At 48.2% G+C, this 27,160-nt stretch overlaps 3 protein-coding genes across 4 annotated transcripts in view; 2 read left to right on the top strand and 1 right to left on the bottom strand.

Annotated features, from left to right (window-relative positions):
- CCND3 (cyclin D3) overlaps positions 1–2,080 on the top strand; it is a 94,036-nt gene extending 91,956 nt beyond the window's left edge. For both annotated transcript variants that reach the window (XM_037052640.1, XM_037052634.1), the window contains exons 4-5: positions 243–379; positions 858–2,080. In XM_037052640.1, the coding sequence (XP_036908535.1) occupies positions 243–379; positions 858–1,025 (305 nt within the window). In that variant the 3' untranslated portion in view covers positions 1,026–2,080. The remainder of the gene's footprint in view (positions 1–242; positions 380–857) is intronic.
- Positions 2,081–3,751: 1,671 nt separating this feature from the next.
- Positions 3,752–12,565, bottom strand: BYSL (bystin like). Its single transcript, XM_037052616.1, has 7 exons — positions 12,154–12,565; positions 8,982–9,144; positions 6,419–6,557; positions 5,951–6,084; positions 5,211–5,371; positions 4,945–5,047; positions 3,752–4,433 (listed from the first exon to the last, which is right to left on the bottom strand). Exons 1-7 carry the CDS (start codon positions 12,416–12,418, stop codon positions 4,088–4,090), a joined length of 1,311 nt encoding a protein of 436 aa, XP_036908511.1. The 5' UTR covers positions 12,419–12,565; the 3' UTR covers positions 3,752–4,087.
- A 210-nt stretch (positions 12,566–12,775) lies between these two features.
- On the top strand, positions 12,776–26,626 carry MED20 (mediator complex subunit 20). Its single transcript, XM_037052643.1, has 4 exons — positions 12,776–12,897; positions 16,020–16,174; positions 20,505–20,758; positions 22,629–26,626. The coding sequence occupies exons 1-4, from the start codon at positions 12,884–12,886 to the stop codon at positions 22,842–22,844; spliced, it is 639 nt and encodes a 212-aa protein (XP_036908538.1). The 5' UTR covers positions 12,776–12,883; the 3' UTR covers positions 22,845–26,626.
- Positions 26,627–27,160: the final 534 nt, after the last annotated feature.

Genomic DNA, 27,160 nt, shown 5'->3' with positions numbered 1-27,160 from the left:
ACTCATTTCACTGTCTGGTTCCTAGCCAGGATCACTTGAGGACTACTCTGGACCTGACCCACACAGTCTGCTGCTCACCCCAACACTAGGAGAGGACCTTGCCCACCTTTCTCCCTGACCCCTGGGAGTCTTACGCTGCTCACTGCAGGCATTTATTTTCCAGAATGCCCCCTGCTCTGTTTATGCTGGCTGTTAGTCTCGATGGTCTCCTTGTCTCACAGTTCCCTCTCCCTCTTTCCAAGACTATACCTTTGCCATGTATCCACCGTCCATGATCGCCACAGGCAGCATTGGGGCCGCAGTGCAAGGCCTGGGTGCCTGCTCCATATCTGGAGATGAGCTCACGGAGCTGCTGGCAGGGATCACAGGCACTGAAGTGGTGAGTGCTGGGCAGCTGGGAGGCGGCCTGTTACCTTCACAAAGCACCGCTATTCCCTGAGCCTCCAGCAGGGGGAGGCGCCCATTTTAACCTGATGCACATTCCTGGTTTCATGTAGCCTGCCCTTGGGGCTTCTTTGGCCTTTATCTCCTGCCTCGGTGTGGACAGCAAGTAGTCTTGGACCAGCTGACGGCAGGCACCATTCCTGCCAAATGGTGTGCTGGAGTGGGGGTGGGGGTTTGGTGTCAGATGCAGGGCTGCTCTCACACTCTTGCCACATCCTCTTGCCAGTTTCTGAGAATTGAAGGCTGATTCCTGGGGCTGGGCTGTGGCCTAACTCCCCAGACCTCCTAGTGCACTGGGAGGTGTCCATCCTCGGCACCTGCTATGGTGGGGAGGGAAGTGGACCTTTAGCTCCAAGGGGACCTTCCTTCCTTTCACCCAGCAGTCCCTCCTCACAGTTCCCCTTTGTTCCCAGGACTGTCTGCGGGCCTGTCAGGAGCAGATTGAAGCTGCACTCAGGGAGAGCCTCAGGGAAGCTGCCCAGACCTCCCCCAGCCCAGCACCCAAAGCCCCCAGGGGCTCTGGCAGCCAGGGGCCCAGCCAGACCAGCACTCCCACAGAAGTCACGGCCATCCATCTGTAGCCCTGGAGAGGCCCCCTCTAGTGGCCACTGACAGCAGAGGAGACACAGCCACCCCCTCCCTCCCTGCTTGCCAAGAATGGACGACTGAAGTCTGAGGGGGCTCCTTCCTGTGTTCCCTTTGCTAGAGGGGCAGGTCCTACCTATTCCTGCAGTGTGCACTAAGGGGCCCTGGCCAGCCACATCTAGGTGGCTAGTCAGGCCCCTCTTTCTCCCTGCCTCTGACCAGCTCGGCTCCTTCCCTGGCTACAGGTGGATCAGGCTTGTCAGAGACAAAATTGAAGTAAGTGAAATATATATACCAGCATTCCTTTTTGAGGCCCTCTTATCTCAGGGGCTCTCATGTTCTCCAAAATACTCTGGTGCCTTATAAAGGTGCTGCACCTTCTAGAATTACTGCATTTGGATTGGGGTCTTTCTGAAGAAATTTCCAATATAATATTCTGAGAGACACAGTCTGGACAGCTCTTCTCAACACACTTTGGAGAGCCCTGCATCATTCAAGCTAACAGCTGCTCCTAGAGGGAGGGGTGCAGGCCTCTGTCAGAGATTCGAGAATCAACCAATTCCTCCTCGCTTTGCTTTCCGCTCAGCTTCTCCTATGTGATGGGGGAGGGGTGTCAGTGCTGAAGGAAGAGGTGGTTTTAATTTATTAATTGCATTGAATACAGCTGTAAGAGTGTGGTGGGGCCCACTTTCCCCACAAGAGGTGGTAATCCTGGCGGTTGCTACATCCTTCCCCTCTGCTACTAGAGGATCTTTGCGACCGAGGAGCTACTACAGCCTGGGGGGGCATCAGGCCCTCTCCTTTTGGCCCTCTGCCCCTTCTTCCTTCAGCAGGGGATGAAGCAGGGATGACCCGGAGGTGACCGAGTGCCCTGTCTGAAGGGAAGCAAGCCCTGTTGCCACAGGTCTTTAATAATAAAGATTGTGGTATAATATTGGCCTTGGCTTCTTGGATTGGATGGTGGTATGGATAAAGGCCCGTTTCTAAACAGCATCAGGTATAGCAAGCAGCAAGCAGTGGCCTCAGACAGGGTTCATCAAGCCTTTTCTGTTAACAGGCCAGAGAAAAAATATTTCGGGCTTGTGGGTTATATTGTCTGCCCCGCATATAGTCAGTTTTACTTTATAATGGAACACATTCATTCCTAAAAATCAATGCACTATGCAAAGCTAATAAAACCCACAGAACTTATTCTGTGGGCTTAAGACACAACACTCAATGAGTTGTTATTTTTTTTAAAGCATAGTTTTTATACACTGAAGAAACATTGGGTTGGCCAAAAAGTTTGTTTGTTTTTTGGTAAGATGGCTAGTAATCTTAGTAATGACTTAGTAATCTTCAACTTCATCTGAACTATTTTGTTACTATATTGTGACAGCTATTGTATCAGTATGCAGTTTTTAAGAAAATAAAACTTCAAACTGGTGAATTTTTGGGTGGCTATTTTAGTATTAAATGTGGAAGAAAATAACATTTTTAGCATATTATGCTTTATCATTTCAAGAAAGGTAAACACACAACTGGAAGGCAAAAGATTTGAGCAGTGTATGGAGAAGGTGCTGTGACTGATCAAATGTGTCAAAAATGGACTGAAGTTTCGTGTTGGTGATCTCTCACTGGGTGATGCTCCACAGTCAGGTAGACCAGTTCAAACTGACAGTGATCAAATCGAGGCATTAAACGATGACATACCACATGATAGCTGACATACTTAAAATATCCAAATCAATAAAGCTATTGCTGAAAATGAAAAATGTGTCTATTTTCTGGAGAAAACTAGACGGACTTTTTGGCCAGCCCAATACAATAAACAGTCCTTCATCTTCAAAAAGACCTGAAGAAAGCTTATGGGAAGAGATGGGAAGGATGTGGAAGGCGGGTTTTAACACCAGATGTGGGTGTGGCTCCCACACGTTGGAGATGCATATACTTTATCTGGTTTGGTTCAGCTGGGTGTGGTTTTCTGATTTCACGTGTTTCTCCAGGACAAAACTGCACATAAATAAATGTGACTATTTGCTTTATGAGGTCATATTGTCTCCAAATATATGAATTTGGTTGGAGAAAATTCATGTTTTTCTGAGGCTAACAAAGGTTGCAGGATTGTACTTTGCTACTGCAGCAGGAGAGCAGCCACGGAAAACACGTAGATAGGTGGCAGGGGCTGTGTTCCAGTAAAACTACGGACAGTGAAATTGGAGTTTCGTGCAATTTGCACCTATCACAAAATAGTTTTAAAAAGTTTCCACCCATTAAAAAATATGGAAACCAGTCTTACTTCATAGGCCACAAGACCTTAGTTTGCCAATCTCTGGTTTAAAGGCCACAGCAGCCAAGAAAAGTTAGAGAGCGAACTTGTCTGGGGGTGGCCCAGACCTGGGCACGACCAGTATTCTCCGACCTGCCTGGCCTCTGGATTTCCACTCTCCTCTGGAGGCCTTCTCTAGCTCTTCTGTCCACAGCGGAGACACCATCTTTTGAACCACCCCCTGGCTGCTGGCCTTCTCCCAAAGCAGCCCACACTGGGGGGAGGCAGAGACTGTGCCCCCAGAGCTCTCGCTGGGTACAGCCTGGAGAGGCAAGACTGCAGACTAAGAGTGGGGAGGGGGTTCCTGCATAAACTGGGTAAGAAGGCACTCCTGGACAGGAACCCGAAGAGTAATTCCTACCTCCAGATAAAGAAAGCAGAAAGATTTCCACTAATCACATTACAACACAGAAGCTCAATAAATACCTGCCTTTTTATCCACAACCCAGTGATGTGACACAACAGTCTGAGAGAGTAAGGTACTCACTCCAAGCCCCAGCAGGGCAGTGGGAATGCTGGGTGGGAAATCTCAGAGGTTCCAGAACTGGGCAGGAACCCTGGGCTAGAATGGGAAAAGGAGCCAGCCAGATGCCAGTCCTCCCTGTCAGGTACTAGGGAGTCACAGATGCCCATGAGCCATCACTGCCCAAAGCTGGGTCTTCAGCTGCAAAGGCTCCGCGTCATCGTTAGTCACCAGACAGGGACCCCAGTGTCCTCCCACGCCTGTCAGACGAGGATGAGTGACTTTCCTCAGTCCATGGTGATGGGAACGTCTTCCACATCTCGGGGTACTGCACTCTGAAGCTCACGCCTGATCTCAAGAGACAGCTGCGGATGGGGCTGCAGCCGGAGCAGCTCCAGGAGGGCCTCCTTCTGCTCTGTGGCCAGGTCTGCCTTATAGCGCTGGGCCAAAGTCAGGAGGCACTGGTGCCAGAGCACAGGCAGTTCGCGCTTCTCTGTCCGGAACCTCAGGAAGTGGAAGACCAGGGCATCCAGCACGCGGTAGGGCAGTGCGTACTTCTTATCCAGCAGCAGTCGCAAGAAGATGCTGTTGGCACCACTGTATTCCATCTCAGCAATTTTCAGCATCGCCGCGCTGGCAGGAAGGTGCGGGCAGGTCAGTGATGGGGAAATGTTGGAGAAGAGGCTCTACTTCTCCCTCTCTGTGCTGTTTCCCTCTTCTACTCTGCTGGCCCTTACAATCCCTAAGAGCACCAGTTCAGGCCTTCCTCTCAGCTATGCAGTCCTGATCATCCTCCCTGCACTCCAGTTAGCTCTGTGCTGATGCATCACAAATCCCCACCTCTGGCTCAGACTGCTTGTCAGTATTCTACTACAATATGTCCAAATATCTCAACATTTCCACCCCTAATCTGTTTTCTTCCCATATTCTCTATCCATTCCTTCAACTATTTACTGAGCACCTACCATGTGCCAGGGCCCTATTCTTGTGGGATTTATAATTTAGTAGCGTGATGGCACACTTACTGGCTTCAATAAGCCACAAACAGGACTATCATTAGCTCCTCCTCCACTCTGTCCACCACCAACTTTTCAAGTTCTGGTGATCCCACTGACTAGTCCTCCTCCTTCCCCACCAACACTACCTGGAATGAAGCACAGGGATGGAGCATTTGGTGATGATGCTACCCACGATGATGGCTTCCCGGAGGGTACAGGTGCCCGACTCACACAGTGGGATCAGGATTCCTGGGGACAGTCAGAGGGGTAGTCACTTGGAGCCCAAGGTGAGAAAAAGGAGGTACAGCAGGAAGCACCCCTGCCTACCTCGGAGGGCTTCCAAGTCAACCTCAGTGCTCTCACTGTAGGAATTCCAGCCCCTTCCTTTCCTAACTGCCTCCTGGGTTCTCACCTTTAAACCAGGCTCCGGGCTTGAACAGGGCCTTCTTGAGTGCCATGTAGAGGTGAAAATTCAGTCGTTTGTATTCAGCAATGTCATCCCGCACCCGGGGGAGCAGGACAAGGTTGAAGAAGCGCTGGGCCATGCGTTCCTTCAGGTTAGAGGCAAAAATCCTAGTTTTGGGGGGAAGGGAGACAGCAGCAGGGAGATCCCAGGTCACTTGATGGTCTGGAGCTGGCCCTTTAACTCTCACTGTAAATGGTGTATGCAAGAGATTTGAGGGGTCTGTGCGAGTGTGTGAGCTGTGTACATGCCACACCCACAGCAGATCAGAGGGAACAGGAGAGGCACAACAGGTATCCAAACAGGTGAACACAGAGAGCTGGGGCACTCCCAACCGATGATTATTCAGCTATTCACCTTCCTCTCCCCATCATGGGTCATCTTCTCTACCCTTCAAGGGATCTGAGCAAGTCTGGGGAGCCGCAGGCCTCTGAGGCCAGTCTGACATACCAGGGTTGTAGCCCTGGTTGTACCCTCTTCCCTAGAAACACATCGCAGGGGAGTCTCAATAGGGTCTTGGCCCCCAAACATGAAACAGGGAAAGCTGGAAAATGATGCTATAAATAAGCACAACAGAGAGCTCTGAGGCCAAGTTAAAATGTAATGGCAAAGGGGAGGAAAGCCTACAGTTCCCACACCCCAGCCCTTACCTAGAGACATAAGGCCCTTCTAACCCCCATCTACTCTACCTTGTGGCTTGGTACATGGCAGCAGCAGTCCAGGCCTCGGGCTCTGTGACGTAGAGGATCTGCTCCCAGTTGGAGAGGGCAGGGATGATCTTAAATGCCTTGGGCAGCCTCCCGCTGCGGTACTTGGATAACACCTGGGGGGTGAGTGAGTAAAATCATCATTGCTGTTAACATACACTTGTGTACTGCTTGCCAGGTGCTTGCCACATGTGTACTTGCTCAGTCCTCACAGCCACCATGTAAGGAGATGCTGTTACCATCCTCACTTTCCAGACAGGGCAACTGAAACCAGAGAGTTAAGAAACCTGCCCACGGCCTCCAAGTCACTAAGTGGAACAGCAGGACCCTGAACCCATACACTCTGACTCAAGACTGTTCTCAGCCATCAGGCCTTCTGTGTATGACGTGTGAGCATCCAAAATCTTAGGGGGGAACCCACAGCCCCTGTGAGGGTATCCCAGCTCTTACTTCCCGGACTCCTCTGTAGACTTCCAGGACCCGGGGGTCCAGCTGGGGCGTAGGGAAGCCTGTCACCTCGGACAGGACTGTCTCAACTTCCGTCTGCTTCTCAGTCAGCTTCTCCATGATGATGTCAGCCAGGGTGCGCCTAAGGGTAAGGAGGTATGGAGGGAAAGGGGGGAAGCGGGTGGAAGTGCTGCAGTCACAGTCCAGGAAGCTCTAGACGCCACGCACAGTCCCTTAGGAGCTCCAATGAACCTGTCACCTTGCTAGGATTAACCTCAGTTCCCCTCCAGGCCTGTCCACCCACCACAGGATTGCTGCAGAGCACAAATGACCTGAAAGTCATTCAGTTTAGGGTGAAGCGGACAGTTGTGTAGAGATTAAGAACCTGGACTCTGAAGCCAGTCTGCCTGGGTTTAAATCCTGGCCTTCCCACTGCTGTATGACCCGTAGTCTGTATGACCCGGGGCATGCTATTTTGCCTCTCTATGCCTCAGTTTCCTCATCTATCAAACAGGGTAACAATAACTGTACCTATCTTGTAAAGTCAACGTCAGGATTCAATGAATTAATGCTTGTACATAAACATTTAATGAGTGTTGCCTATTTCAGACACACTCCTCACAGGCTGGCAACATGCTGAGGTCTCTCCGACCACAGAACCCTGGTCTGACCTCTCACCTTAGAGTGCCCCTCATCTTACTGTATACTAAAATTTTAAGTAGCCGGTTTCATTTAGAAAAAGACCAGAGCACAAACTTCCCACCATTTTATTAAAATTTATACAAGTAGTTCCAAGATTAATATTTTTCTCAGCCTCCTTGAAAAGTGTTTCAACCATAATTTTTATTGTGATGCTTCAGAATTCTCATTACACTAAGCTTTGGCGTAAGAATGGCTTCTTCAGAAGCTGCTAAAGTATATTTAAAACAGCTCCTGTTTTCTGAGGGTTGCCTCAAGGCCATGCACTGAGTACAGGACTTCTCAGATGTTATCCTACACAGTCTGTGCAACACTTATGTGAGGTGCCATTCCCCTATTCAACATGGGAACAGGTACTCAGGTGAGTAACTGCCCCAAGGTCTCAGCGCGCTCAGCTCGGGGGAGTCAAACCCTGACTGTTCAGGTTCTTCTGAGCACACTGCGATGAGCCATCAAACCCAATGGCCTCTGACCTCTATTCGCGTGGGTCTAGGCCTGCTTTCTAAAGATGCCAGGGGCATTTCTCAGGACTGCCAGGAGTCCCTGTTTCTGTAGCTTTCCTCTTCTGTTCACTGCAAGCTGGAAAACCACTCTGCCAAGGCTGGCTGAGGAGCTGTTAAGGAGGAGCCATGAGGCACCACAAGGCTGTCTGGTGCAACGAGCACATACGTACACACACGTCCCAGTACACACTGTGTGACGTCTCCTTTGGTTGCTGGGTATTCATCATGTTTATTTCTTCATTCTGTGCTCTCAAATAAACTACACAGACCTTATCACTCAGACACCCCTTCTTTTCACTGTCTTCTTAGCACTGAGAGATGCATTAATCCGAAATAGCATACAGAAGCAAGACCGGTGTCATGCTAATATCACGAGGTCAGAATGAACTGGTTTGGGGCCCTTATCCCAGACTCTCCTTCCCTGGGCTAAAATCCACATGCTCAGGAGTTTGACCACAGGAGCTTAAATGCTTGCATGTGTTGGAGCTGGCATTTATTATGGATGGGAATGAATTAGTGGTTCTAATGGGGGGGGGTGAGTTTGACCCCTAGGAGACATCTATCAATGCCTGAGACATGTTTGGTTATCACAAGTGGGGGGAAGGTCACTACTGGTGCCCAGTGGGTAGAGGTCAGGGATGCTGTCAGATATCCTACATTGCACAGGACAGCCTCCACAAAAAGACGTATCCAGGCCAAAATGCCAACAGTGCTAAGGCTGAAAAATCCTGAATAAAATGAAGTATGAAAGATGTTTAGCTAAGGAAATTGAGGTCACCAGTAGGAAAACTGAGCATGCAAAGAGCAAATGCGATGGGACACGTCTCCCTAGAAACATAAAAAGATCAGGCAGCTGCTTCCCCAGGTAATCCGAGCAGCTCCAGAACAGAGGACNATGCTGTCAGATATCCTACATTGCACAGGACAGCCTCCACAAAAAGACGTATCCAGGCCAAAATGCCAACAGTGCTAAGGCTGAAAAATCCTGAATAAAATGAAGTATGAAAGATGTTTAGCTAAGGAAATTGAGGTCACCAGTAGGAAAACTGAGCATGCAAAGAGCAAATGCGATGGGACACGTCTCCCTAGAAACATAAAAAGATCGGGCAGCTGCTTCCCCAGGTAATCCGAGCAGCTCCAGAACAGTGGACAGAGTGGGCGCAGATGTTCTGAGTCCCTGTCATTCTCACTCAGAATGGCCCTTTGAGGATGGGTCAATGTTACTGAGGTGGTTCCCCACAACCAGCCATGCTCAGGCCCTTCCCAAAGGGAAGGAAATCAAAACTCTGTTGGGAGCATATGCTTCCCTATGGCAAGTTGCTACCAGGATCCATACCCCAAATACCAGGCCATGCCAACCCTACCTGGCAGGAGGGTTTTTATTCATGAACATCTCAATGGCACGCTCATCCTCAGGGTCCACAACAACCTCTGCATGGTGGCCCACCCCTGTCATTGTGGCAGCCTTCTCCAGGGTGGGCCACTCTTCGTCCTCATCATCTGATCCGTCTTGCGGCATTCCAGGACCTAGAGGAGGGGAGATAAAGTGGATGAAAGAGGCAGGTGGTGGGTGAGGGATTTAGAGGTCAATGTAACCATCATGGAGTCTAAGCCTCCGGTGTGCTTGTAACAGACACAGGTATGTGCAGTGAAACGGTGGTGCACATGCTATCTTCTGCACCAGGGGTTTACAGTCCTGCTTAAGAAAACGTACATAGAGGAATCAATGAGACAGAGGTGCCAATACATCATAGTTAACACACTACACTCAGTCACGTAGCATGAACTGTTTGAAACACTGTATATAACTCTCAACCCCAAGAAGTATGCCCTATTACTATACCCAGTTCGAGACAGAAGACACTACAGCACAAACAGGCAATTGCTTATGACAGTCTGGATCTAGACTGTGCATTCTTTACCTGCATTCTACACAAATGGTAGGGCTTGATTATATGCCAAGTGAATGGTAGAGACAGTATATACCACAGGCACTTGGAAGGTAAGTTCAGGGGCCGGTTAGGCTCTCAGTGGGGAGCATGGGAGCAGGCGGAACATTTTCCAAACCTGGGTTACAACACTGGTAAATGGGCTTGGTTACAGACAATTAAGCTGCAGCAAGAAATAAGGCTGGATGGGTAAAAAGTCAAACTGTGGGAGGCCTTGAGGTTAGTCAGTACAGGTCATATTTCAGTGGATCAAGACATTTGAATAACTGATTAGTAGAAGGCTACAGCTGGCGGGGCATCTGGTAAGGGACGCAGTAGCAGTACTCCAATCCAGGAGACAAAAGGCTGCATCTGAACGGGTCATTAACAGAGGGAATGTGTGATGAAAGCTAAATGAGGGGGGTGGGGAGCCCATGCGGTGCAGGTGTTTTGTCTCCAAATCTGTACTCGTAGGTAAATTTCCCTTCACTCCAGACTGTAACCCCAGCTGCCACTTGTACAGCCACCCTTGTACGACCCATGGGCACTTTAAACTTCACCTATCATCAACCAAATTCACTCTTTTCCTCCTAGGTCTATACTACTCACTGTACTCACTGTGTTCTACATCTAAGTACCTGGCACAGCTACCAGCTCAGTGCCATGCCAGAACCAGGGCGGCAGGCCTGTGTCATCTCCTGCTCTCACCCCAACATCCAATTACCAAGTCCTATTCAGTTCTACCTCATAGAATATCTTTCAAATCCTTCCCAGTTCTGTCTAACCCTAGGTCAGCATCTTCTCTTGCCTGGATTAATTCAGTAATCCCCTAACTGGTCTCCACATTCTCCAATAGTTTTCCATTGTCTTTATGATAGCTTTAAATTCTGAGAACAGACCTGGCTGGTGCAGCTCAGTGGACTGCACGTGGGACTGTGAACCAAAGGATCTCGGTTCGATTCCCAGTCAGGGCACATGCCTGGGTTGCAGGCCAGTTCCCAGCAGGGGACGCACAAGAGGCAACCATACATTGGTATTTCTCTCCCTCTCTCCTTCCATTCCCCTCTAAAGATAAATAAAATCTTAAAAAAAAAATCCAGGGAACAGCCTCTAAGGCTTTTGCAGATTTGGCTTCTACACACCTCACCAGCATTTGCTAATCCATTTATTACACAATCCATTCGGCAAATATTAAGTGCCTATTATACATGAGACACTGTTCTGGGAGCTAGAAATATTTTAATGAACCAGAGAAACAAAATCTTTTGCCCTCGTAGAGCTTATATTCTAGTGGGGGAAGACAGACAATATATCACATAAGAGGTTTAAAGACAAGCGCTATGACAAAAGCAATAGGGCAGAGTAGAAAAGCTGGGACTGTGGAGACAGGAATGGGAGTGTTGCAATTTTTAACGAATCAGCCAGGGAAGCCTCTCTGAGGTGAAGAAACGAGGGGGCATGCCTACAGGTGCATGAGGACAGAAGGATCAATCAGGGCAAAGGCCCTAACTTGCCATGTTTAAGCTTATAAGTGGGGAGTGAAAAGGGGAACGCAGAAGTTGGACTGGCAATGGAAGCAGATCACGTAGAGCTTTGCAAACCACTGTCCTCCTCTAGCTGTTGAGTTGTGAGCGGGCTGTAGGGATTATGGGACATTAATGAGGAGGCTACTGCAATAATCCAGGTGAGAGAGAGCGAGCATGGTGGCTTGAAGAGGACGGTGTTCCAAGATAGTGAGAAGTGGTCTGATTCTGGATATATTTTGAAGGTAGAGTCAACAGGGTTTCCCAACAGATCAGATGTGGAATTAGAAAGAGAGAAGTCCACGGTTTTAGTCTTAAGCAAATGGAAAAACATCACGCTATTAACTGTGATGCTTCTCAGAAGAAGACAGGTAAAGATACTTAGCCAGGAAGCCAAAGTTCCACTCTGAGCAAAAAGATCTGAGATACGGATTAGGGAGGTCAACACTCCCACCTTAAAAAGATGTTGATCATCTTTTACTTACATTTTCTCCCTCTTTGGCTCCTAAACAATATTGTTGTTTCTACTCAGGGCACTCCCCACTCGTTTTTCAGGTCTCAGCACAAAGGACATGCTATTTGGGGAGCCTGACCCCCAAGATCAATGCTATTGTTATCCGAAGAAACTATACTTTACCGTGGAATGCATTATTTTCATTGTCTATTGTCTACTCTTTCCTGGGCTCGACTGTAAAATCCTGATGTCAGGCACATATCTGACTTGTTTACCTATCCAAACCTTCTAAACTTCCTAGCACAGTACCAAGTACTAGCAGACATCCGTAAGTATTCATAAAACAAATGCATAAATACTAGGAGAACTTAGTGGTGTGGGCAATCTCTTCTGACTACAGTGGTACTTAGAAGATAAGGCCTAAACCTAGTAGTGGGAGTGGAGGGCGCTGACTATCCCCAGTCCGCTCCAGGGCTGGGTCTCCCATTCCATTACCTTCCTAAGAGAGTACTGTACCCGTCCCACCCACCCCCCGCCCACCTTTTTTAAAATTCCAAGCTATCTCCATGTCCGGCCCCATTCCATCCTCATCTAACCTCCTTTTTCCCCGGACTCATCCCCCGCCACTCACCCAGCCGCGTGATGCGCTCCGGGGGCGCCGCGGGTTTGCCCCCAGTCCCATGTTCGGCCTCGAGCTCCTCCTGCTGCTGCCGTGCTTGCTGCAAAATCCGTCGGGTCAACCGGGGCCCTACATACTCTTCCTCTTCTTCGGTTCCGCGACCCCGCCGCTTCTCACGGGCCCCTGCCCGCACCACGTCCCCAGCGAGAATCTGCTCGGCAAGGGGCGCGTGTTTTTCTTGAACTCCCGCCCCACGGACCGCCTTGAATTTGGGCATTTTTCTCGAAACTGCTACCCAGACAGTTCACACGTGGACACAGAAAAGAAGTCCTAGGGCGCTTGCGCGGTGAACCTCTAGCTCCCAAAAGGCAACACAGATCACAGCGCCGCCTACAGTTCGGAGGCCAGGAGTGCCATCAGCGACCCCCCTATTTTCTAAGAACTCAGCGTCCTGCAACTAGACTCCCAAATAAATGTATGTATTTGACGTTGGCTTCTTTAAGCTTCGTGGATTTATGCACAGGATGTTTCAAGTCGGCTGATACCAATGGAAGTGTCACCGAGGTGACGCCTAGAGAAGCCCCTGTTCCTTGTGGTGCGTCCGCTGGGCGCTCGGTTTTTACGTAATTTCCGCAACACGTCTATTGACGGGCGCTTGCTTTGGAGGGCTTCACTTCGCGTTCGCAGCCGGAGGGCTCCGCGTTTCAACTGTTTAGCCTTGCCACCCTCCTTGTGCGACATCATGGGAGTGACTTGGTAGGAATGCAAGGGATTTTGTGGAGTGGGACTTGGGGCCGTGAAGGGCCCTCGGAGCCTGGAGTGTACCCAGGAGAAGGATCTGGAACTGGGTCTGCAGTCCCTCAGGAGTTTAGCACAAAAGTCCTCAGATTGTGTGGGTGAGGGGGACACCGTGGGGGTTGTGGAGTCTCCGGGCCTGTTTCCTCAGAGATGCGCCCCCTTCCTCCTGGGTTTCATCCCAGAACCCATCAAGGGTTGGGTATCTCCTTCTCATTTTCTTGGTTCATCCTTCTGCAGGTGAGGCCCGGGGTGGGGCTTTAAGGTTCGGAACTGAGGGCGTGCGGACTAGAGCTCATCAGTAGGCTGGGCTGCAGGGTTTGGGGAGGCACAAGAAGGAGATGGTATCTCTTTCCAAGGGGTTTCCCCTGCCCCTCCCTACAGCCAGTAAATGTAGACTGGCCTGTCTGGTTCTGGTTTGGCCATTTAAGATCTTGGGGTCCACAGGGGGAAAAACTATCGGGAATTAGGAGATTGGCGTTCTGGGCACATCATTTCTGCAGGACATGTTTTCTACACTATTCGTCTAGTGCTGTGCACTTTTTATCTGTAACGTGTTATAAGTCAAGGTGGCAGGGAAAGGTGTGTAAGTAACACTCTTAGAGGCACTAGTTACAAAATGCTAGATTTCAGGGCTTTTTTTCTGTTTTCTTTTTAGACATATCAGTAAGTGTGAGCATTTCCAATCAGAGAGGGCTGGGGGAGGCCAGGCTGTCTGGAGTCGGTGACTACAGGCTTCTCCTATGAGGGCCTGTGGAAACTCCTGGAAGCCCAGGTTCCTGCAGGTTTGTCAGGGATTGCACTTTTGTTTCCCACACTTGGCATCACGGACCTCCTCTAAGTCCTCTAGCGCAAGGGGGGTGTGTGAGGGATGGGGTAGCAAGTTTGCAGCACAGAGGCTTGGAGCCCTGCAAGCCCCTGTTGCTTTCAGTGGAGGAGGCAGCAGGGGGAAAGGGCTGTCTGTCTGTTGGGGCCCTTACCAACTCTCCCAGACGCCTAGGACTTCTTACCCCCACAGCATCATTTTAGGGATGCTCTTACATTTCAAACTAAGGCACATTGTCATCCGTCCTTGTCAGTGCTTTTTCTCGTGGAGAGTAGTGGCGGTTTTTAACAGCAGTAGGACCGGGCCATTGTCGCTTCATTTGGCTGGTTGATCCTGAGGTGATGCAGTGTCTCCCCAAATTGAGTCACTGCCTTTCTGATTTGTGTATAGCTAAGTACCACCTGTACTGCTATTTATTAATGTTTTCTTTTAAATGTGTTTTTTTTCCTAAAGATATTTTAATTACATCCCTAGGGAAGCAGTCTGATAGTTAAGGCACAGGCAACAGAGGCAGCTTGCTTGACTTCGAGTTTTGGCTACCCCGCACCAAGCTGAGTGACCTTGTGCAAGTCCGTCAGCCTCTCTGTACTTCGGTTTTCTCCTTTGTGACGAGGAGATGAATAATAGCACATCTTCTAGGGCTGTTGTGAGGGTTCAGAGTACCTAGTTAATTTATCTACAGGCTTTTGGACACTTTCTGGCACATAGTTGGGGCTTGGTGATCAATAATTACCAGTCTAAAGGGGAAGCCAGTTTCACTCAGCATAGAAGGAAATCTTGGAGGTAACATTTTTTGTTTGGTTGTTTTGATTACATTCTCGCCACTCTCGAAGATTACAAACTCGAGGCTTTCCCTTAGATCCTAGGGCTGTTGAATACAACTTTCTGCACTGATGGAAATGTTCTATATCAGCACCGTTTATTACATTAGCCCCCAGCCACACGTGGCTATTGAGCCTTCAGATTGTGGGTAGTGCAGGTAAAGAGTTGAAATTTTAACCTAATTCGTTTTCTCAGTTTGGCTGTAAATGGCCACAGTGGCTTTCGGCCGCTGTACTGGACAATGCACATCAAAGTGTTAGAGCAGCAATTTTCAACCTTTTTCATCTCATGGCACATGTAAACTCATTAGTAAAACTCTGCAGCGCACCAAAAGATATGTTTCTCGCCAATCTGACAGAAAATATAGGTGTGATTTTGATTCATTCCCACTGATGGCTATTGTTGTGTTGGCTGTTTTCATTTTTTATTTGATAGTCTAAGGGAAAAGGGGCCAGTGCCCCTGACTAAACAGTCAGGTGTTGCATTTTTAAAAAATTCTGTGGCACACCAACGTGCCTGCTGTGGCACACCGGTTGAAGATTGCTGTGTTGGAGAGTTGGGGAAAACATGCTCACTGCAAATGGAGGCTGTCCCCTTGATGTAGTCAGAAGTGAAATAACTGTAAGGGAAATCCTCATTACATGACTCAGTGTTATCAAACGCTCAGTCTGCTTCTCTTGAATGTTGGCACCCAGGCCATGCTCAGGAAGTTCTGGTGTGACGGGAAGTTCACTGCACTGTTGTAACAGTGCTGAAGCCTGTGCTCTATCTAGTTCTTAGGGACTGGGGGCCTCTGTTTCCTCATCTTTAAAATAAGGGGGGTTGTGATCTGGTTGGTGTGGCTCAGTGGACTGAGTGGTGGCCTCTGAACCTAAAAGTCAATGGTTAAATTCCTGGTCAGGGCACATGCCTGGATTGTGGGCCAGGTCCCCAGGAGGGGCATGCAAGAGGCAACCACACATTGATGTTCCTCTTCCTCTCTTTCTCCTACCCTTCCCCTCTCTCTAAAAAAAATAAATAAATAAAACATCTTGGTTGTGGGAGAGCTCATAATAAATAAATGCATACCTACATAAATGAAAATACTAAAATAAGAGGGTTGCACCCTAGCTGGTGTGGCTTAGTCAGTTGGGCATTGTTCTGCAAACGGAAAGGTCGCTGCTTTGATACCTGGTCAGGGCACATGCTTGGGTTGCAGGCGGGGTCCTCAGTTGAGGGTGTGTGAGAAACAGCTGATAGGTGTTTCTCTCTCGCATCGGTGTTTCCCTCCATCCTCTCCCCCTCTCTAAAAATAAATAAGTAAAATCTTAAAATAAGGGGGTTGTGGTAGTTGATCCCTAAGGTCCTAGTGAGCTGTGATTCTGTGTGTGATCGAGTGGCTCAGTGAGTCCACGTGTGTCTGTGGATGCTGATGGTTTCATTCTTCCCCTTCCAGCGTGTCGCAGATGCCTGTGGCAGAGGGCAAGAGTGTCCAGCAGACCGTGGAGCTCCTTACCCGGAAACTGGAGATGCTTGGGGCAGAGAAGCAAGGAACATTTTGTGTGGACTGTGAGACCTACCACACAGCTGCCTCTACCCTTGGCAGTCAAGGTCAGTGAGATGGGTCTGCAGGATGGCCTGGGGTTGATAGACATTCATGGTCATTGAGATCTTTCTGCTCTTTTGCTCTTTCATGTATATCAGATGCGTTTCTGAATTCATTAATTCTTGGTCCTTCATGTCTTAGACTGGGACTCTGTTTTAGTCTTTTTGCACTTTGAACTTATAAAGCACTGTTTCTCAGAGGCTTGGTTACTAATGGCATCAAAATCATCTTCGTTACATTTTTTAAAATTGATTTGAGAGAGAAACACCTCAGTTTGTTGTTTCATTTGTTTTTGCATTTATTTGTTGCTTATATGTGCCCTGACCAGAGATCAAACCCGCAAATTTGGCATATTGGGATGATACCCTAACCATCTGAGCTACCCAGCAGGGCTCTCATCTGGGTTACTTGTTAAAGGTGCAGTTTCCTGGCTGGATTACTAGTTAAAGGTGCAGTTTAACAAGTTACTGGGTTACTTGTTAAAGGTGCAGTTTCCTGTCTGTCTGCTTATTGACCGACCAACTGCTGTTGGGAGCCTCATAATCTACATTTTCACAAGTTCCCCAGATGTTGTTTATGCACTCTACAGTTGGAGAAAGACTCTGTTAAGCTCGGAAGTCTTTGTATAGACTAGTTTTTAGAACTTTTAGCAGAAAGCCTTTCTGTTTCCCATACCTAGACAACGGCCATGGCTACCTCATTAGCATCACTTGGACCAATGAATCAACGTTTGTTTTAAAACTATTAAGAGGTGAGATGGCTGTGGATGGTCCTGGTGGTGATGGTAAGGAGGAGGCAAAGAGGGTCTTTGAATATGAGTTAGGGAACCTGGGTTCTGCAGTAACTTTACCTTGGACAGTCACATAGCACAGTGATTAAGAATCTAGATATGGCTCTGACCTGTGTGGCTCGGTTGGTCGGGCATCATCTCATAAACAGAAGGTCATGGTTTGATTCCCAGTCAGGGTACACGAGTAGGTTGTGCGTTTGGTCCTGGTCGGGGCACGTGCGAGAGGCAATCAGTGTTTCTCTCTCTTTCTTTCTCCCTTCCCTCTCTCTAAAAAAATAATTAGTTAATTAATTAATTTTAAAAAATCTCGACATGGAACCAGATAATTGAATCTTGGCTCTGCCACATACTAACTGCAAGCTGGGTGAGCCCCACGACCTTCGACCGTGTCTGTGCTGGTCATTTTCCTCTTTCCGCATAGATCCGTTCCCTGAACTTCCACTGCAGACTGATTTGCTAGTCCCTACCCTTTTAGTTACCTTTGGCCAGTGAGGCACTGGGGAAAATGAGAGGATAGGAGGAAGGGAGACCACAGGTCCTCTCTCCCTCTGCCTTGGGCCGTGTCTCTGGTTATGTCTTCTTGGTTCTAGCTCCTGCTGGGCAGTCTTCGCCCCTGGCTCTACTAACAGCACATCCTCTCCATTTCTTTGCAGCCTTAGGGATAGTAGTGCCCTGGGTTGCTAATCTTTGGGGACCTCATCATTCCGTTTGGTTTTTTAGTTCTTCCACTTGCTGTATTTTGTTTCATGTATTAAATCCCCTCTGATGAAACTATCTGGTGAGGGTCCTGCTTGTACAGTTCTCTCTCTTGTGAAATGAAGGTAATCGTAGTGCTTACCCCCTAGTGCTGCTGTGCTAATTAAATAAGTTAATACATGCAAGCACTAGAACTGAGGTCCTGTACTAAACCTCTAGTAAAGGGTAGCTCAGAGCTGTGCTGAGTTTCCTCATCTATAAACTTATAGTCTAATTCTTAACCATTGTTTTGCCTTTAGTAGGAAGGATGTAAGAATCAAAAGATAAATGGTTATGAAAGCTTTTAGAAAACAAAACATTTGTATATGGTTACACTACTTGAATGAGATTGCCTGGTGTGGACTCCGTTTTCCTCCGGATCAGACCTTTATTTTCAAGGAGCTACAGTCCAGGTGGGAGACAACATGTTCTCCACAGGCAGTGGAGTAGAATGGAAGGAGCAGTGAACTTCAGGTCAGAAGGCCTGCAGTTCCAGCTCTGCTGCTTTCTGATTCTGTGCCTTTAGATCCTTAGTTCTCACACTGACCAGCATGAGCTTTACCTGGAAGGCTTGGGGTGGATAATTTGCATTTCTGGAAAGCTCCCACCTGGGGCTACTGCTGCTGGTCTGGGAACAATAAGCTTAATTTTCCTCATCTATAAAAGTGGGATAGTGACACTGGTTCTATTTCACACATTTGTGCAGATAAGAAAGTACTTTTGGTCCAAAAGTTGGTTGGTGTGGCTCAGTGGATTGAGTGCTGGCCTCCTAATCACAGGGTCGCTGGTTCTATTCCCAGTCAGGGCACATGTCTGGGTTGTGGGCCAGGTCCCCAGTAGAGGGCACACAGGAGGCAACCACACATTGATCTTTCTCTCCCTCTCTTTCTCCCACCCTTCCCCTCTCTCTAAAAATAAATAAAATCTTAAAAAAAGAAAGTACTTTTGTTGTGATTTAAACAGTATTATTGTCTACAAACAACTGGGAATACTTTTTTCATTATTAAAAATAGGAGTTTTAGTTGACTTTCAAAATATTTTCCAGACAATAAGAATACCTGCAGATTCATATGAATTGAGTATGTAATTACAGGAGTTTGCATAAGAACAGAATGTGGGTTGGCTTTGGATGTCTTTTTGAGGGTTGAAGTGTTTGAAGTGGATTTACTGGGAGGTGAAAGGTGTGAACGGGCAGCGCAGTCAGGAGGGATGTGCAGGGTGGCTTGTGCAGCACCTGTTGTGTTCGACAGGAGGCAGCAGAGTGGAGGTGTGTGTAGAGGTCACAAGCTGCTCCCCTGCTCCCCAGCTGCCTTCTCCTCTCTTTCCCACTGCTCTGCCCTCATCACTGCCTGCAGTGTCTTGTTTCTTTTTCTGCGTGGCTGAATCCTACCCTCTCTTTGTATCCTAGTTCAGGTTCTCTTTTTTCCATGGAAGTTTTTCCTGCTGCCTATTGCCTGTTTTAATCTCTTCCGACCCTGAAATTCTTCCTTCCTTCCAAAAAAGACTTCTGGTCTGTCCTAGGTAAGCACTTGCGTTTATTGTCTTTTTTAGAGCTTTTCACCTGTCTCTAGTGATATTGTCAGCTTCTTGAGGCCAGGGACTAAGTCCTCTTCCCATATGCTTCTTAAACCCAAGAACAGTGTTGGGAATAATTTAAGCACCTAATATTTGCGATTGTGGCGGTCTATCCATGAACTCTTGTAATGTACGAGAGAGGAGTCTTGCTTTCCATTGTTTGCCTTCTTCCATTTCCCACTTTGCCAAACACACATATATAGTTTCCCTCTCCTCTTACAGAAATCTGTAGTAATCAATGAGAAAAGTCATTTCTTAGAGCGTGGAATGGGTGAGTTGGGACTGGAAGCTAGATGTTTTGATCCCAGAGGCTGAGTTCGTGCTGCTGTGGTGCACTGCTAGCTTCCTCAGTCAGCAATGTCCTAGAATTGCCCAAGGCTTCACTTTGCCTTTAGAATGAAGTCCAGGTTTCTTAGGCATGGAAGACAGGCCAACACAGCTCAGCTCTGGCCTACCTTCCCAGCCTTGTGCTCAGACGCTCCCCTTTGCTGTATCTCTGGGGCCTCTTATATTTCAGAGAGGGGGAGGCCAGAGAAGGTAGGAGTGGACAGAAAAGAGTGTCCGCTTCATTCAACATACTGAAATGCTGTTACTTCTATCTAATTTTCCTTATTATGTAATGTATGATTATATAAAAAACTATATGTATAAAAAACTATATGTAAGGTGCCTGTGAGTTACTAATTATCATCACTAAGCATCCATCTATGAGCCCATCATTCCACTTAAGAATTCAGCTGTTGCCCTGGCTTGTGTGGCTCCGTGGCTTGAGTGCTGGCCTGTGAACCAAAGGGTCACTGGTTCAATTCCCAGTCAGGGCACATGCCTGGGTTGTGGGCCAGTTCCCCAGTAGGGGGCCAGCGAGAGGCAACCATGCATTGTTGTTTCTCTCCCTCTTTTTCTCCCCCTCTTCCTCTCTCTCTAAAAAAGAAAACACAAATAAAATCTTAAAAAACAAAAATAAACAATTCAACTAATACTGATGCTAGTGAAGTTCCCTGTGTGTCCCTCACCTTTTTTCTGTAGAGCGGGTGGATTTTACCACATGCTGCCTCACCTGTTTTCTGCAGAAAAGGCTGTTGGTAAGGGGCCTTTTCTGGAGGTAAGACCTACGTCCACTCCAGGACTGCTGAGGTAGTGCCTGATTGTCATGTGGCCAAGTTCCCCACATTTGCCTCTATTCCAGGGTTTGCTGGCGGAGGTCTTGTTGCTAAGTAGGATCTCTGTCCCTGCAGGTCAGACCGGGAAGCTGATGTATGTGATGCACAATTCAGAGTACCCTTTGAGCTGCTTCGCCCTCTTTGAGAATGGCCCTTGTCTTATTGCCGACACCAACTTTGATGTGCTCATGGTGAAGCTCAAGGGCTTCTTCCAGAGTGCCAAGGCCAGCAAGATTGAGACCCGGGGTACCCGTTACCAGTACTGTGACTTCCTAGTGAAGGTGGGCACGGTCACAATGGGGCCCAGTGCCCGAGGCATCTCTGTGGAGGTAAGACCTTGGTGAAATACAGGAGCATGATGTGTGGAAGGGGCTGCTCAGCAGATTTCCACAGCCCTCTGTGTGCACACAGGTGTTCGTGCCTACCTGATCCCTGTCTCTAGTGCACAGCATCTCTGCCCCCTCTCCCTGCCCTTTTTAACCTTTCTCTAATGATTGGGGACTCTCTAGCCCAAGATGGGAATTGGAAGTTGGGTTCACAGCTGGTAGGATAGGAAGGCTGTTGGTGGAGAAGGGAAGGGATAGTCAAAGGAGGCAAGTGAGTTATGATGTGGAGGGACCAGTCACCTTCCACATAAAGGATTGGAGCAGACCAGGACAGCTTTCGGTGTAGTTAACTTTTGGGAGGTAGGTCTGTACGCCTCTCCTCTCAAAAGTTGTGTAGCAAAGATGTACCTTTTCTTTTGCTGGGCTGTCCACATTCTTTCACGATGGGAAAGGGGTGTGTGATGACTGTCTTTGAGGGGGTGTGGTAGAACTTTAGATTTTCAGTAGATACTGAAAATGGCAAAGAGAGAGTGTGACAGGAGCTGGCTTTGGGACCAGTGAGGATCTACAATCTACCACGTGTTCAGCCCTGTGTGAGATTAGAAAAAAAAAGTAAGCTGTGGGGCCTGCCTCTTGCAAATTTGTGATTTAGTAAGAGAGCAAGGCTGAAACACAAACTGCTTTTTTTAAAAAACATTTTATTGAGTTATTTTTAGACAGCGGGGAAGGGAGGGAGAAAGAGGGAGAGAAACATCAATATGTGGTTGCCTCTTGCACACCCCCACCAGGGACCTGGCCCACAACCCAGGCATGTGCCCTGACTGGGAATCTAACTGGTGACCCTTTGGTTCATAGGCCAGCAATCTGTCCACAGAGCCACACCAGCCAGGGCACAAACTGTTTCTGAAGCGGCTCTATAATAAATGCCGTGAAAGAGGCACAGACTGCCCCAGGAATCCAGGCCAGTGAGAGCACACTGCTCACTTGGGGGATTGCGACTCTTCCTCCAGGACTAGCAGGAAGGCGGGGGTTCAAGTGCAGAGATGTGGGGAGAGCTGAACACCCCTAAAAAGCACCTTTGGTGGGAAAAAGGGCATTAGTGGTAATTACTGCTCTGCAACTCCAGGGCCGATATTTCCTGGCTCTTTTTAGCGTGCAACACACCTTGCACTGGCTGAGACCCACTGGGGCCCCACTGTTCATCCTCCACATTCCCAGCTTTGTAGTCCGGCACACCCCAGCTATTTCTTTACTGTTTCTCCATCTGGTTCCCAGTGATTTCCCCTGCTCTCTCTGCAGTGACAAATTAAGAGAGAGGAATGAAAAAGATGATGGTGTATCCTCTGGCCCCTGCTACATTGGTCAGGAAATTATTTCTTAGGGTTGGAGCTGGCTGGGTTTACCTGGGGAATAATGTTTGGCCTTGAAGAGACTTATGAGCATATTTGTCTGCTTTGCACTCTACTGATCCCCAACACACACACACACACACACACACACACACACGCTTTCACTTGCTCTTTGTTTTCTTAACATTTTCCTCATCTCTCCTTGAATCTTTCAGCATAGTAGGGATTATATAGTTCTGAGAAAATCTAAGGGGGCCCAGATTTGTCTTTGCTTCTGTGGGCAGGGCTGAGGGTTGATAACTCCAAGATGAGAATGTCAAAGATGGCCTAAAGGGAATGGTGGTGATGTGTCAGATCCCTGGTGTTTGGGTTGAGTGTTTCCCGTGCAGCAACACTGTGCTAGAAGGTGTGAGTCTTTGGCCTGGGGTTGGGCAAGATGGGATTAGGGGTAAGAGGTGCAGGGGAAGCAGAAGCCCTCATCCTTGCTTACATTCACCCTCATTCTTTGTTCCTTTGGTCCCCAGGTGGAGTATGGCCCCTGCGTGGTAGCCAGCGACTGCTGGAGCCTGCTGCTTGAGTTCCTACAGAGTTTTCTAGGCAGCCACACTCCAGGGGCTCCCACAGTGTTTGGCAGCAGACATGACACGGTCTACGGCCCAGCAGATACCATGGTCCAGTACATGGAACTCTTCAACAAGATTCGCAAGCAACAGCAGGTGCCGGTGGCTGGGATTCGTTAGTGAGCTCTGTCACCAGACGACTCTCGAGGAGGAGCAGGTGCTGCACCCTCAGGCTCCTGAGCCCCAGAAACCCAGGGCAGACGTGGGGCCTTCTCCCTCTCCAGTTCCCAGCTGTGGCTTTTGTTCTGGGGCTCTGGACTATTTGCCCCTGACCCTCACACACAGCTGCCCCAATTTCACCCCACACCTTATTGGACTTGGCCTGTCGTGAAGAATGGTAACTATGAAGAATGGAGAAGCTTGGAGCTTTCCTGCTGTAGGGGAAAAGGTAGGACAGGGGTGTCCCTGCCTAGTGTTGGTGGGGAAAGTAGTCTCCAACTGTCCTGGATGTGGCCTAGGCCATGGTGGACAGGCAGCATTTCGTGTCTAGGCTGTGCTGTAATAAAGGCCTTTCCCACTGCTCAAAGGATGCGGCTTCATCTCTCCTGGAGAGGGAGTGGGAGGCCAGCTTGTCTTATGGATGTCATTTACTGACCTGTGTGTGGAAGTGAATTGTGAGTTGACTTTTCTAGGTTGTCGCCTGAGTCCTTTGAAGTCTGCGTCTCTCTGACTCCTCTCAGTTCTGTTGTGAATTATGTTAAGCCACAGGCTAAGCTGCTATAACAAAGAGAACCTAGTAGAAATTTCATTTTCCTTCTTCTAATAGTACAGAGGTAGTTGGATGGTCCAGGGCAGAATTAATTGTGCAGGGTCCTCAGGGACTCGGTTTCTCTTTATCTTGTTCAGCTACCCCTGGGTGGTTGTCCTTGCCACCAGACTCATCAGCTCCATGTCCACATTCCACTGGGGAAAGAGAAAACAAAGTAGTTTCTTTTTTAAAGAATATGACCTGGAGTTGCTCAAACCACTATGGCCACACTTTGCGGAAAGGGACACTGGGACACAGAGCCTCTTGTTTGCGTAGTCACGTGCCCAGTCAAAACCCAGGGGCTTTTGTGACTGAAGGATGAAGGGGAAAATGGGTGCGGGGTCCAGTTAGTGGCCTCTGTACGTGGAGCTCAATGGATGGGCCCAGGAGTGCTCTTGGCTCTTATTTTGCAGTTAGCACCCCTTGTAACTCGGCCTTTTGTTTATGAGCTGGATTGGGACAGGGCTGATGCCAGAGCCGCGTTCAGTTTAGCTGGATTAGTTGGACCAGGGTGTCAGGTCCGAACCCCTGGCCTAAGTCTCAGCATCTAGGCCTCTCAGTCCTCGTGAACCCAGAGCTTAGTGTTGGAACAGTGAACCTGATACGGGCACTACGCTCGTGGTGTCCTGAATTCTTTCTCCTCGTCTCATTTGAGCCTCCAAGCTGCGTGTTTGACTCACGTTGCCTGCCCAGCCCACTTCTGCTTTGAAGTGTTGTCAGGCCAGCACTGAGACACCCGGTCGGGGGTGGTCTCAGGAAACGTGTTACTGTACATGCTGTTGTGCTGTCCTCAGCGATACTGTCCCTCATTGAAGGTACCTAAAGAGAAATTGTTTTCAGACATAAGGGCCCTACAACAAAAATCAGACACTAGTCATGTTTCCCTCTTGGCTTTGGCTGGCAGGAAGCTCAGTGCAACTTTATAACTGCAGGGCCTGTCGTCTGCATTTCTTGTTCTCACTTTCCCCTTGTTTTCTTGCTTATGCTGTATTGGTAATGAGGTATGTTTTAGATATCATTAGCACACAGTAAAATGCACAGACCTCATGTTTTTGGCCTTCTGATTTATATTGGCTGTTATCTACATTTATCTATTTGTATTTTTCTGTATGCTGCCTTCAGTCTTATGAGACAGCATTTTGAACATAACATGTTCCTGATAATATATAGAAATTGAAATGTGGTAAATTTGATTTTAGACGTATGCATTATAGGGAGAGATTCTGTTTCCTAAAACCTAAAAAATAACACAGACTCCCTAACTGTACTTTGCCTTCTCCATTATTTGAGCATACGTTTAACCAGCTCTAAGTCCAGTGAACGCCCGATCAAGATTTAAGAACTGCCGCTTTGAGTACTTTTGTCCATGTCCGTCCTTTGTGTCAATTAAAGAAAGTCTATCACTGAAGAAGTCAGGTAACGCAATACATTTTGACAGATATGCCTCCACTTGCAAAATTCCCAGAACAGAACCGGAAACTAGTGAGAAGGGCCCAAATGTCATCCAGCTCTTGTGTGCCAGTCTGAAGGGGGCTCTCAAGAGTATTCTAGGGTTGTCAGAGTTCACATTTCTGTAAGTTCAGACTGAATGAAAGTCGAGGAGCAAATGTATAAATTTAAGGAAAAATGGCATGATTATCCTTGTTTTAAAAATGAAAAAAAACTTAAACTGGGTTGCTAAATGGAGATGCCTGAGGTTTCGGATTCAAATCTCATGTTCTTCTACACTAGGCTGTCTTCTACCCAACTTCCTTTGCTTCCAAATGTGTTACTTCTTTCCCTGTCTTTAGCTAAGAGCAGAAGAGCAGAAACTGGGAAATTTCTGGGACCCTGATAACAAGTCACCTTGGTGTGGGTACCTTAGCCAGAGCCACATATAAATCCGCCCACCTTGACTGTCAGAGCGAGACGGGGAAGCTGCAGGCCCATCCAGCTCCCCCTCGCTCCCCCTCGCTGTAGGACAGGGCAGCGGTGGCTCTTGGCAAGGTCGTGCCTGGAGACGAGGCTGGAATCGGGAGCAGACTTCACAGCCAGGGCCCCTGGCTGCCAGCACGTGTGCAGGTCTGGAACCTGGGCCTCCATGGTGCCAGGTGATTTTGAACGGGGTGTGAAAAACGTTCCATTAGCGCTTCTTATTCTAATGTAAAGAAAAATATAACCAGTTCTTTATTCTTAGGATGAGGGTTCTTTAAAGAGTCCATTTAAAGAGACCTATGAAGTTGTAGTACAGGTAATACCTGGAAATGGCAAAATCTGTGGAGGCAGAAGGCAGTACTGGGATTTGGGAAGACGTTTGTGTCTAGTCCACTTCTTGTACCCACTGGTGGTTCCCGCTCCGCCTCTCCGGTGCTGTTCTGGTTTCCTGTGCACCTGTTCTGTGCTGCCCCCACTTGCTTTCCTCAGATCCTGAGGACCAAGCAGTCATACTTCCCTGACCCATCTATTGACGTCACTGCTCCACCTAGAACCCCCCCCGCCCATTCCTCCCCACTGGTGGGCCTAGCTCAGCCCAGCATGTCCAGTATTCACTCCTTAGGCTTTAGGATGAGGTAGTGAAATTTTTATCTTCAAATCCCAGCAGGTAAGAGGAGTGGTTAGAAATTCCCACTTAAACTTGCCTTCAGATTTTGAAAGTTGAGGCTCTTCAAGTACAACATAGGAAGGGCTATAGGCTGAATGTGCTGAGGACATTCACAGGTCTAGAGCCATGCTGGACTGTGTGGTCTTTCTGTCTCCAGGCCCACACCTCTAACTCCCGGCATTGCTTTTCCCTCGACGCAGCCTTCCTCTGCACATCAGCTGCTGTCTGGGCATCTTGGGCTGTAGACACTGGTTACAGTTTCCTTGTGGAATGGCTGAAATTGATTGTATTACAAGGTGAGTCCTCTCCTAGAGGGTGGTGTCATTGGCCTTTGAGCAGTCACTTCTTAGGGGGGTGGACTTTCCCCAAGGTGAGTTTCTGTCATTGTGTAGAGCATTCCAAATTCAGTCTCTTGGGTTAGAAGGGACCTTGAGGTCAGCTAGTTTGATTCTCAGTGCTCATATCTTTGTTTGATCCCTCCTGGAGGTCTTGCAGCCTTAACTTGGCCTCATCCACGGCAATCCCTTCCCTGTGTATTTCATCCCTTTTCTTATTAACTCCTGAGACAAAAAACAAAACATACCTGCCCTTTCCCTCCCAGACAAGACTGTGGAGAGTCTTATGCTTAATGAGGGAATCTGTTGTTAGTTGGGGCTGGAGTGTGCAGGAACTAGGGCTCTTATGTAGGGGTTCTCACGTTACTACAGGTCATCAGCCCCCAAGGGGAGACTCAAGAGGCTTAAAATGCCCTGCAGCTGGACACAGTTTTGTGGATATGCGCAGTTTGGGGAGAACAGGATTTATAGAGTTCATTGGAGTTGTCGCAAAGATTTGTGATTCAAACACTTAGCCTCTGAAGGCAGGAAGACAGCAGGAAGACAAAAATAAAGCAGGGCTGCAATATGCCCAGCTGGTTTATCATGAGCAAGACTTTGCCATGCTCTTCGGACAGCTCATCTGGGGTTCTCTCCACGGAATTTCCCCCTTCACTTTGTAGTCCTTCGGGCCTTTCATTCAGTTTCTTGGAAGCTGGACCTTTTTATTGCTCTAGTCTTTCTTATAGTTTCCCCCTTCTCTTATCTCTTTATACACATACATTTAGAACCT

The sequence above is a fragment of the Sturnira hondurensis genome, unplaced genomic scaffold, assembly GCF_014824575.4.
Source record: "Sturnira hondurensis isolate 20B ecotype Veracruz unplaced genomic scaffold, ASM1482457v3 Scaffold0000880, whole genome shotgun sequence".
Taxonomy (NCBI): domain Eukaryota; kingdom Metazoa; phylum Chordata; class Mammalia; order Chiroptera; family Phyllostomidae; genus Sturnira; species Sturnira hondurensis.
This window is presented reverse-complemented; position numbering and strand designations above follow the sequence as displayed.

Bases quoted from the DNA above. Each gene is read 5' to 3' on its own strand.
- BYSL (XM_037052616.1), bottom strand. From the start codon at position 12,418: ATGCCCAAATTCAAGGCGGTCCGTGGGGCGGGAGTTCAAGAAAAACAC. The intron at 5,372-5,950 runs GTAGAGTAGATG...CCCCAAAACTAG, and splicing joins GCCATGTACCAAGCCACAAG to GATTTTTGCCTCTAACCTGA. The intron at 4,434-4,944 runs GTAGTGTTGGTG...CCTTCCTGCCAG, and splicing joins ATCCCTGTGCTTCATTCCAG to CGCGGCGATGCTGAAAATTG.
- MED20 (XM_037052643.1), top strand. The intron at 16,175-20,504 runs GTCAGTGAGATG...CTGTCCCTGCAG, and splicing joins CTCTACCCTTGGCAGTCAAG to GTCAGACCGGGAAGCTGATG. The intron at 20,759-22,628 runs GTAAGACCTTGG...TTTGGTCCCCAG, and splicing joins CCCGAGGCATCTCTGTGGAG to GTGGAGTATGGCCCCTGCGT.